This window comes from Caloenas nicobarica, chromosome 3 (genome assembly GCF_036013445.1).
Source record: "Caloenas nicobarica isolate bCalNic1 chromosome 3, bCalNic1.hap1, whole genome shotgun sequence".
In the NCBI taxonomy this organism is placed as follows: domain Eukaryota; kingdom Metazoa; phylum Chordata; class Aves; order Columbiformes; family Columbidae; genus Caloenas; species Caloenas nicobarica.
The window spans coordinates 22440222-22452540 of record NC_088247.1 but is presented as its reverse complement, the minus strand read 5'-3'; the positions used below and the strand labels follow the sequence as shown (position 1 = coordinate 22452540).

The 12319-nt window shown below is 39.8% G+C and overlaps 1 protein-coding gene across 6 annotated transcripts in view; it reads right to left on the bottom strand.

Annotated features, from left to right (window-relative positions):
• Nucleotides 1-12319, bottom strand: part of ARHGEF10 (Rho guanine nucleotide exchange factor 10) — a 118358-nt gene that overhangs the window by 48407 nt on the left and 57632 nt on the right. For all 6 annotated transcript variants that reach the window (XM_065630650.1, XM_065630652.1, XM_065630655.1 and 3 more), the window contains 2 exons: nt 10459-10604; nt 7305-7480 (listed from right to left, as the gene is read on the bottom strand). In XM_065630650.1, the coding sequence (XP_065486722.1) occupies nt 7305-7480; nt 10459-10604 (322 nt within the window). The remainder of the gene's footprint in view (nt 1-7304; nt 7481-10458; nt 10605-12319) is intronic.

Genomic DNA, 12319 nt, shown 5'->3' with positions numbered 1-12319 from the left:
AGTAGCTGTGCTGTGTCACAGACGATGAAAGAATTCAAAAAAAAAAAAAAAAAAAGAAGCAGTGGGGAATGCAAGGGAGAAACACCAGAGCCCTGACACGCTAGCAAGTGTGGACCCCACAGCCCAGCTCCTCAGCATCACACTCGCTGGGACAACGCTGGGGTGTCTTCCTGAACTACGCACTGACTGCAGGTATCGATCATCAGAGGAACTCTGGTTCCTGGCTCTGTTCCCGCAGGGAAGGGAAATCCTGGAAGCAAAGTCACTTTAGAGTGAACAAAAAGAGGTGCCACGTTTCCTCTCACAGGTCCCAAAGGGGAAGCCCAAGGGCAGCGTGGACCTGGAAGCCCCTGCCCTCCCAAGGACCTCTGAGGTGTGCCTGCATGGGCACGAAGGGCGAGAGAGGGACTAGATCCAAGAAGATAAATACTGACATAATCAGGCAGTGAAACTACACGTGCAAGGGCGTTTAAAACAATGAAAGTACTTGTACACTGGCCGAGCTGCCAGAAGTTTACACCGAAGTTCTCACCAGACTATCTGTAACAACTCATGTGGAAACTGCAGTGTGAGGAGCTCACCTCCCTCTTTCATACTCACTCACAGCGAGGTTTTTGCTTATTCTACTACTCTGTGTCACGATGTGGATGAGACCCCTGGCAACACAGAAAAAAAATTCAGAGAAGGTGAATGTCAAGCCGTATAACCACTATAAAGAATATGAAAGGCAAAAAGAAGAATCTCATCCTAAGTGGGTGAGACAAACATGGAACAGCTAATTTATTCTATGCCTAATCTACCAGCTGGAAACATATATCCACATAACAAGTGAACTATCAAACATCACCCAGTTTGCTCAGCTGAACAGGCTGTCTGGAGTTAGATTTACTTAAAATCTCTGGTCTTTTGTTTGCTTCTATCAATGATAGTTTACATTTATGAACATATTACATCTCCTTTAGTGTACAGTGCTATTTTAAATAGTTTTAAAATAAAGATTTACATTATTACTCCATACATACGTCACAGAGGTGAAAGTTAGTTCACCTAGAAATTCATGCCATGTCATCCTTTTTAAAACCTTAGCACCAATGCTAGAGTTGATAAGCCACTAACATTTAGTCTTGCTTACCCTGGACATTGTATTACGATTGTCCAGCCTCAAAGTGATAATTAAGCTGACTTTTTTTCCATTCCCCAATTCTGTATCTCTCCTTAGACAAACCAGCAAAAAATCAGCTTTAATGGCAATGGCGGTCACAGCAGCACTGGTTTTGTTTTTGAGAACAGCTGTCCTTCCACTGAGTGAGACGTTGACAAAAACACAAGTGCACACTGCAGCCCATCAAACATCCCTACCTGTTTCCCTGGAAACACTTGGAGAGCTACATGAAGTGACTGCATCAAGCAGAAGGAAACTCTGAAGAGAGGAATCACACCTGCACTTCAGCGTCATGTCACTACTACATTTGACAACAAACAAAAACCTCAGACATCAAAACCACAGGCAAGTGGAAACGGAGTTAAAATGTAACCCTGGAAGTCTGACCAGGAAAGAAGAGAAGCCACAGTTTAGCAATGCTAAGGTTCAATTGCAGTTATGAACTGTAAACCTGTAAAACAAAAAATAACATTACAATGCAGCCATAAACATGCTAAATCGTTTTTTCATTTTACTGTTATCTCCTACGCTCATCACTTCATGATATATAGTACAGATGGGTCTTGCTCATTTTCTTTTTCAGCCTTTAGCCATATGGCTCAAATTAAATGGTTCTTTGCTTAAGTAATAGTCTATGCTGTGTATGGCTCCTAATCAACATGATCAGCAGCACAGCACTGCTGACAGACACTGGTTTCCCATCCAGAAACAGCAGGGTGCTTAGCCCTCTCCCTTTGCTTCTACACAGTCTCTATAGCCAGGTCTTCTTAAATAAAAACACTGTGAATAAGTTTTACAGCTCAATTCTTCTTTGCTTGGGAATCAGAGAACAGACGGCTCGGGGCGGTCGTTGTTGCTGCGGCACCAAACAGGCGTTCATCTTGGCACAGAAACCACATTTCGTGATGCATCGACAGTTCACAGAAAGTGCTGCAAACATCATGATACAAGCCAGGGGTCTAAGAAACCAAAACTCTAGCCAGCGTATTTGACTGTTGCCCCTATATTCCCCTTTAAAGGGCAGTGAAATACACGTATTTTCAGTGATTCTGTGCATACATGGGTGATTTGCAACTGAAGGTCAACTTCTGATTCTTCTGAGGGAACATAGTAACTTCTCATAAAAATGTACAAATATGCCTTTGACAACACTTTTTTACATTTTTGGAAAGACATATTTAAAACATGACATGTTAGTAAGACATATTTTTTAAAAGTTGTATTCATTGCTCTTTCACTCATCCTCTTTATGAGAAGAGCACAGGTAGCATTTAACTTTTTTGGTGTCTGCCTTCCAAAAATTCAATCCAACTTCTTACCCGTTTTGACTGAATGAATATAATTTCCTAGGATATACCTATGCAGTAAACTTCCTTAAGAGTCAATAAGAAAAATAATCTCTAATAAAGCAAGAAACAAGGAAAGAGGCAGCAGATAAATCCCTTCAACTACTAAAGATCATTCAGGATGAAGCAGCATATATTAGCAAAAAAGATGGCATCAGAACACATGCATTAATTGCTTTAGATGCCTACAGCATCTAAAATAAGAAAGAAAAATTACAAAAAAAAAGTCACCAATAACCTAGTACTTGAATAGTCACTGATTACTCTTTCAATTCTTCATGAGAAAACACGATTACTGAAGATACCAGTTTACCTGTGTGCATGTTTAAGTGATGTGTGGCCTCCATTAGACTCTCTCCAGACCCATTAGATGTCTGAGGTCCTTTGAGTGTTTAGGGTTCCCACCCAGAGCACAGCATATTGTATAGGTGGGGAAAGGGAGGTACAGAAGTAGCAAGACTCACCCAAACATACAAGCAAACCAGTGACAGAGCAAATACTAAAATTCAGGAGCCCTTAAACTCAATGTTCATTTCCCCACCTCCATAATAAACAGGTTACCTAGAGCTATCTTGGAAAAAATAAAAACAAATATTTAAAAAAAGAGAGAGAGAAAAAAAGAAAGGAAACCCAAACCAAGCCAATATCCCCAATGTGAACGCTGAATCCATTACTTTCCAGAGTACACAGAGGAGGTGAAATCAATGCATGTATCAACACAACTGTGTGGAACAACAGAATTCGCTAGTTAACATTGCATAAGGAAGATGTGTAATTAAGAAAGTGCCTCCTCTGGAGTTTTTCAACCATTTGTAGCCCAGGGCCATCCCCATATTACACATAATACTTTTGCCGAGTTCTTTTCCTGTTTGAATCACAGTTCTTTTTTCTTCCACTTAGCAACCTCATGTACAATTATAGTAGCTTTCATATCTTATTAACACCATAAACACAAGTCAAATGCTCCCATAACCACCTAAAACACACTCCAAATACCTTTTATTGAACTCCATTACACAACACAATTCTTCCAGCACAAGTAAATCAAAAGCAAGAATATACAACTTCCTTTTCATGTCAAAAACGTTCCTCTTTTCCTATATTAATTTGACTTTTCAGTACTATGAATGTGACTGTACTTCTGCACATGAACCAGTAGAGAAGGACAGGAGAACAGCAACAGCCTACCAGAAACACTACATGGATTTTCTAGGGAAGAACTTTATCTTGCATCTTTCTGCAAGTGGTTCAACAGAAGAAAATTATCACATCAGGCCTCTTGGGCACACAGAGTAAGATAACTACTTCACAGGAGCCGTCCAGTTGGGACGCCAGAGATTCATACAGACTTTAAAGCGCGACTAACTCAGATACATGCAAGAGGACTTTGCCTGATTTGCTCAGACAAATGCGAAATGATAAACATGCTATTTTTTTTTCCTCAAGTCTGAGAATGTGAAATGTTTTCTGCTTTAAATATCATTATAGGAAGCAAATACAAGTTACAACTGCACTCCACTAAGAAACAATATTAGAACCACACAAATAAAGGACTCTGTCAAACAGCTGAGACTTCAATCCTTCTCCATGTTAATAACTAAAAAAATTCACAGTCTACTTTTGGTGCTAAGGGAGAACAACAGGAACTGGGCAAAAGTGCATCAAGGACAGGACCAGCATAGCTGAATAGACTCTAGGAAAATGTTCCTGCTTTCCCCCCTGCACCCTCAGGCCACAGAGTTTCTCCTGAAAAGGGGCTTAAAAAAGGACATGAACTCAACAACCCTAAATGTATTATCCTCCAGAATTCAGGGACAAAAGACTGGTATGCAAGGCAGAACTGGGTACAAAACTGCAAACTGATGATTTTGCCAAGTGAAAACCAAGTTTACACAGCACTTGCTTTCCACCTTAGGACAGTACTAAAGCATGCCCTTGATTCATACATACTCACAGAACCTTTCAACCTTTCATAAGTTGCATGTTACAGCCTGTACAAGAAGAATTCAAATTAAGCTAATTCATTTCTCTGTAGCACCCAAAGTGCATCTTTAAACTATACTATCCTTTCTAGTAACATCATAGAAAGCTGAAAGCACCAATTGCATTTAGCCAATAATAAAACAGTGAGACACACCTATGGCAGTTGCCTCATAAAAAGGGTTTTGGCGGTAAAAAAAAAGCCATCATAAGAGAAATGTAACTAATAACTAATAATCCTCAAAAGGACACAGCCAGAATTCATCAAGAATCCTTGCTAATTACAGCAGTAATGTGAGAATATCACCCTTACAGGGGTCAAGTACCTAACGTGGTGTGCTGCTGATACAAACCAACTTTTCTGAATCCTGCAGAAATAGAAGTGATCCCCCTCTACTACTTGATGCTTGTACACAGAACTGCTGTTATTCTGTATCTGTCCAGTTCCCACAAACTGAAAATAAGGTCTGAGACATGGTTCTACACCATGGAAACAGGATTTCGAACAGGAGCTGGGCTCGATCCTTGTGGGTTCCTTCCAACTCAGGACATTCTATGACTCTATGATTTTGCCTGCAGCATCCAAAATTGTTCTTAATCATTAGATACTATTTAAATCACATACTATGAGGCCACTAGGATTTCACCACAGCATCTCCTTTGTTATCTTTTGAAAACAGACAAATATAACTTTATGATGACTGAAAAGTCATGGAGTTTCAGGCAAAAAGTGACAATATTTTGCTGGTAGTGCTTTGTAATTTCTGGTAAATATCCAATAGTCTCACCAACAATGCAATACTACTATGATAAAGACTATGTCATCATAAACTGAAAAATGCAGCATTTTGGTGGGTGCAAATAAACAGGCAACAGTGAACCATTAGACAAAGTCTCATCAGTCCCTTCCCTCTGCAGGAAGGCTGCACTTTCTGAGCTTCTGTATTCTTTAGCTGCCAAGAAGACTGGAAATAAGGGGACTACACTCTACAGAATGACTAACACAAGTAGGTGTGTATTCAAACTAGTCTACGCAGGCCGATTCGGACAAGTCCTCATTCGGAGTAATAGCTAGCGCCAACACAGAAATACATGCAAATAGCAAAACTACGCTCTTCCTCTTTCATAACTGATTATATTCTGTTTAGTTGGATCATCTGGCAGAAACATTTGATTAAAGCGGAGGGAAGATTTATCAATTTGTACAACCAGTACCGTTTTTTCTTTTTAATTCTTATATTTGATCGCTTTTATTAAGAGAAGACTGAATTAATACAACCATCAGAGCTTACCAAGAGAACAATTAGTTCAGCTCATCTTTTACCTATTGAGTACCATTTAACCTGAAGGTTGAGACTACAATTACGTACAAAGTCATTTCTTTTTTTCTTTTCTGTGATATTGCCACCAAACATCATGAAACTGAGAAACCTCAAAGCCAAGAGGTTCAAGTAGGTTCTACAGGACTGTTTGGGTGAAAGTTTTTCTTTCTGCCCTCAGGCTCCACTTCCCCACTTGATCTAGCTAAAAGGCAAGGATTTGGTCTAATTAGCTGTCAAGTTGCTGCACAAAGTTGCAGTACGAATATTCAACAAGCTGTTCCTCCCACACTCACCTACAAGAAGGACCCCTAATTCTAAGTGACAGACTCCCTTATATACACTCCTCTTGGGTCATGCATACACCAGCTAGTAAAAGATAATATAAGAGCTTTAATCTCATTGTCTAAGTAGTCCATTAATGCTTAAAAGGAGTTACAAGAATAAAGTTATCCTTGAAACTGAGACATAAGTACCTATAAAAATTTTCTGTAGCTACTTACAAAGGGAGCAGCAAGAAGACCTGACAATAATAATCCCGAAGAATACGGAGGGTACTAAATGCTGCAGCTGCACCTCAGACCATTCTGAAGTATGATGTTTATGTCTCCTTACAGCACTACTGTAGGAAAACTCATGAGGCCAAGAGTGCAATATTAAATACATGTAGCATGAAATAATGCCCAGAGCTAGCACTGAAACCCATGTAAATTACAGTCCATTAATAGGGATCACAATCTAGATATAATAAATGCACTTAAAACCACAATACTTAGCCGAAATACAGGATATAAAAATAACTCATTACATATGAAAGGCTAGCTACCAAGTAAACTCTTGAAATTAATATATCTCTTGAGGGTAGTTGGCAGGCCTGTACGAGGGATTAACAAGCACAGAAATAACTTGCAAACTTCAGACCTCGAGGTCCTTTGTGTAGAGAGGCTAGGAGGAAAATACCTTTTGCCATACTGTTTCAAAAACATAAATTAAAATTGAAGGGTTTTTTTCTGAAGCACTTGTTACTATGTTTGAAGAGGAAGATATGATGGGCTTGAGAGAAGTAACTTCTACCCTGCAGTAACCACTGTGTGCCCAGACTCATTCCACAGCAATGGAGTGACTGGTCATTTTCAGTTAGAAAAATGCTTTAACTATGGGATAAAAAAAACCCATATGCATGACCAGCTACCATGGGACAGCTGACACAACACACCAAAACCACCTTTTTGCATGCCCACATACAGTCATGCTTTAAAACTCTTTATGCATTCATGCATAAAACTAAACCAGGACAAATGAAAGTAATTCATGTTCCAAGGCAGGAGACTGGCTATCACTTTCAAGGATTCTCAATTTCCAAAGAGTTATATTACTGTTCATGTTACAGAAGTCTTCAAGCACAAAATGCTTTCCTTTGTTTTCAGTAGTCCATTGAAATTCAAACATGGATTTTAACAAAACAGTCTGTAAAGGTCGATAACTCCTGTCACTTACTTGGCTTTGAGTTAATGACGACATTTTCAGCAGAGTGCTGGGGGGGAAATCTGCAGTTCTCGCCTTGGCCCTCGCTGCTGCCATACTCTATGACTTCCACCTGTCCCAGTGGTATGCTCCACTTCAATAAATACCTCTGGCCAGTTGTCATGGTGCCACTGCTTTCATAGGAAGAGCTGGAAGATGCACAAATTATTACTGTGACAAGCAACTATGTTTCATGGCATCCTATTTATTATCTTAGCTTCCGAAATCTGCTGTTTATCAGTCTGAGTACTGTGCACAACTTTAAACAAATACATGCATCAGGCTGACTTTTGTGACTGACCTTTCCTGTGAGTGCAAAGAGCAGCTATGCAGGTGCAGATAATCTTGTTTACAAACAGCACAGGACTGCCAACAACAGTCCATACATTTCTATAACAAAACATAAATGACCGTCTTTTAAGATCAACGTGCATTTTGACATCCTTAGACAAGTGCTTAGGATGATACCATGGCTCCATCTTTTCCTAATTCTTTTGGATTGTACTGTCTTTCAGGACCGTACTTGAAACAGTGCTCAAAAGAAGTAATTGCTGCGTTTAGGAAAGGATGGATGATGGGACCATTGACTGACTGCTGGCAGCCGGAAAGACAACGTAACTTCTCAAGGGCTGACAAGCTAACATTTCTGCTGAGTCCCGCGGCCCAGGATGTTCTTTACGGCAGCCTCCATGACTGCTGCGGCTTCTGAGAGCAACCCCATGTGAGCTGCTGCTGCTAAAGGCAGAGTGTATCACAACAGGCATTTCAGAGGAAAAAGCACACAGAGGGAGCTCACTTGGAACAGTAATGGCATTAATACTCCTCTTCCTTTCTTTTTTTCATTGCCTATTCACATTCAAGCACACATAGCAAACCTTTATTATAAAGGACAAAAGAGATATTAAAGTGAACAAAAAGGTTTAATTCACAGAAAGCATGAAGTAGAGAAGTTAAATGTTTCAGAAAATTCTGCAAATAGGATTTATTGAGAATAGTATCTAGGTACTATGTACCTACGTAATATGATGTTCAGCTAGTCAGCTACCTATTCACAACACTGTCATACATTTGTTTCAATGAAGAGGCAGGTATGAACAAAAAGCACAAGTGCCACAGCTTAAGTAAATATTTATACACTCTTGATCTAGTTCAGAAGAAAGAAAACAAGACCAGGCAGGACACAGCTGTTCAGTCACTAGGAATAGCATCCACTCCATCCAACTCCTGCTACTTAAAAGCCAGGTTTCTGGTTCAAGCCAGACTAGTCACATTCTAGACTACATGTGAAGAAGGACCTTCTGAGGGTCACATGCTCTGTTGAAATACAATTTTTTTGCCAGCTATAGCAAACTGGTCTGGAACGAGTGGTCCCCAGGCTCCTGGGCTGTCTGACTGTTTCCGTAAAGGTTAGACAAAAGGTGGTTAAGAGAAGTGAGCTGATACATACTGCACAGCTACATGTACGTGTACAGCTTCTGAAGAAGTCTACAGCTCCTGGGTAAATGTGCCTTGAAAAATCACAGCTATAACAGAAGCCGATCTTCAGTAAGACCTCTAACTTTTACACAGCTAAAATGAAAAGAAATAAAGCTCATCCTACACGAGCCGAACAGGTGAGTGGTACATTCTATAGCATATGCTTATTTTCAACAAAATCTTTTTGGACTGGATACAGGTGTCATATGTGAAATCTGGCAGATTATTTCCTTCAGTCTTTAACTGTATTTTGCATGACAAAGGTAGTTCCTTCTGCAGCAAAAATCTAGGAGTGGTCTGGGAAATGACGGAGGAACTCTAAACCCACACACGTAGCTTGTAGGTGGACCCACCTGCAGCTGAACACTGAGGAGGTCAAACACCCTTTTTTTGCTAGTGAATAAACCTAAAAGTGCATTCAACTACGCTAAAAACCATTGTTATATAAGTGGGTTGGAAAGCAAACCTCAACTGCTAGAGAAAGCCATAATTAAATGTTTTCAGAGTTCACAAACCCCCATGACACAGGTGTGCCCAATTACCATCCCAAAGGAGGCTGCTCAGAACCAGTTAATGCCCACAGGAATTAACTTAATAAGGAACCCAGAGACTTGGCATAATCAGAAACTTTTCACACAGAAAAGGGAAACAGGCTGCATACTGCCACTTCAGGGACAAATACAGAAAATCCGAGACAATGATGGTATGGAAGATAAAATGTAAATGGTTAACAGCAATTTTCTTGCAGACAACCATAAGAATATATCCAGCTGTGACTAAATAACTGAAGGATTTGTAAAGGAAAAGAACCACAGGATAATTGACATAAGCTCGTTCATTTTCTGAAGTACAGTTATTACATGGCAGTTCTTGCTCACTGAGACCAAGCGTTCACATGATTACAAAAATATGTACTGTATTCACACTTCAGTAATAAACTAAAATATCAACTCATGCTAGACTTAAGAAAAGTTGTTAGTGAAAGATTTTAATGATTACATTTTCTCTGTCAGGATATACCATCACACAAAGCAATTTATGGTACAAGCAATACTTGAATGTGAGTGTGACCTTGGCATACACACAGGTATAGTAACAGTAATAATTACAGCCAACTAAAACACAGAAGACACAATGAAAAATTGCTTTCTTCAAAGCACCTCAGCTTTAATGCTTCAATGTTTGGTCTTGGAAATGATAACTTTTCCCCAGCTGGAACTTTGTTAGTGAGTTCCAGCTTTTTTCTGGCTACATACATTAGCTTTGTGTGTTGTTTTTTTGTTTTTGTTTTTTAAATTTGCAACGTGTGTCAAGTTACAGATTTGTGTGTATGACTATGAATTTAAGGAAGAAGAGAAAAAAAACCCACAAACCTATCTTGGAATGCCTGCACTCTGCTAAAGACTAATACACAGCAATAACTAGATACTGAAGAGCATTTCTACCTGTAAACTCCAACTGACATAATTTTCTTACCAATTTACTCTACAAGTTCCAAATGTCAGACTGTAAGAAAGCTAGTTAACCATTTATTATGACTACTGATAGAAAACATTAGCCATGGTAAAGACAACAATAAAATTTTTTTTGAGTGTCATTTATTCAAGCTGAGGCTTGAATGATCATTTTAAAAATACAACTCAAGTCTTACCGAATATTTACTGTTGCACACATCAGCACATCATTTAACATGAAAAGTCGTCGTTCTTTGGTTTTGATAATTTCACCTTTGTCATTGTAAACCGTCTCAATCATATCATCAGTCCGTACGAGGTATCTGTTTCCGCTGCTGAGTAGCTAGAGTTTAAAAACAACCAATACTGTACATTATACACAGTAGATCTAACAACTGGTGGAAAAAAAAAAAAAAGAAAATACAACAGTTATCACTTGCTATCCCAGTACAAGTGTTGCAGATGGATGTGCCAAGTGAATTAAGCCTCTTTACTGATTTGTTTTTCATGTAGAGAAACAGTAACTTCTGCTGCCTGCAATATGGCCTGCAGGGGTTTCAGTCTTAATATGGAATGCAATTGCTCTGAAAATCTTGCACAATGATAAAGGTCCCCTAGCAAAAAAACCCATAGCATCCAAAATTTCTGTTGTTTCCTTCCCTCATCTCTTCTTTCACAGCCCATGTAAGCGCTACACACAACCCCAGCCTTGCAAAGGGGGATGTTGGTTTGGGAGGAGGAAGAGCTGCCCCGCCTGCCCCATCACCTGGGCAGGCAGAGGCAGCAGAGCCTGCGGCTGGCCGCTGCCGCGGGCTCTTGAGAACATAACGTGTACAAATGATGTACGGCGTGTGAGTTGCTCCTGCTGTTTGCCTTCGAGGTCTGAGTATCAACACCGTGTGCAAGCATGAACTGGTCCCTCACAGGTCACATACTCCTCCGTAGTGGCCAAGAGAACAGAGCGGTATGTAACTCACTCGTTTTTCCAACCCATCCACCTTTTTTACCACCCGTTTCACCCTGTTTGGTACTGTTCCAAAACTACTAAGCCACAAGGCACATAGGGCCCTACGTGATTTGGAATGACCACCCAGGTATATCACAATTTGTCCCCTGGTGCAGAACACACAAGATTTTACAGTTTATATAAGCTAATGAAAGGAAACATGTACCACCCTTTAAAAAACACATTCTGTGTCTTGAACTCCTTCAACCATTCATAGAGGATTCATAACTGCTTCAAGAAGCAGGAGTATTAGAACTGGAAAGTAAAATGCCTGAATCCATCTTCTAATGCACTTAGAATAGAAATACTGTTCCAGTATGACAACAAATTCAGTATCCCATTTTTTATAAATAGCCTAAACCAAGTATGTTCTGGTTGACTACTTTTTTCCTGAAACCTGTTTCCATGTATCACAAAAGTACTCCTTGCTCTCTTTCAGCATGTCCCCACTACTCCATCCCAGAATGAGTCCAGTATAATCATCTGTAACTTTGTGAAAGCAGTAACTGAAGTACTTATGCCCCATCTCATGGGAAAGGAAGAAACATGCATGATGCAAATAAGACAAGTATACATACATCCACAGTACAGACAGCTACGAACAAGCTCAAATTAAGAAGATTGTTACTTCCTTCCTACTGCATGTCTTCTACAGTTCTTTAAGGACATTTCTATTGAATGATCTGCGTAAATGAATGAAATAGACTGGGATGTTCCTTAAAACAATGAAGATATTTGACACATTCAATAGTGTAGTATCTTGAACTGCTCCACAGTCACAAGCACTGCAGCATAAGGAATTGGTTCCTTCCTTCATACAGGAGTAATTCCTCCATTCCAGGATAAATTCAAAATTCAATTTCGAATTTAAGAGAAGATGTGCATGAGACTTTACTACAGGATGAGGAAACAGCTTTATCTGTGCACTGCCAAAAAACATGATAACTCCTGCTGCTATTTCAGCACGTCGCCTGCTCCAGCACATGGTGGTTTAACCAGTGAGCTTGTTGAGTCCCAGAGGTCCCTCACATCTCACACCTACCACTAGAATG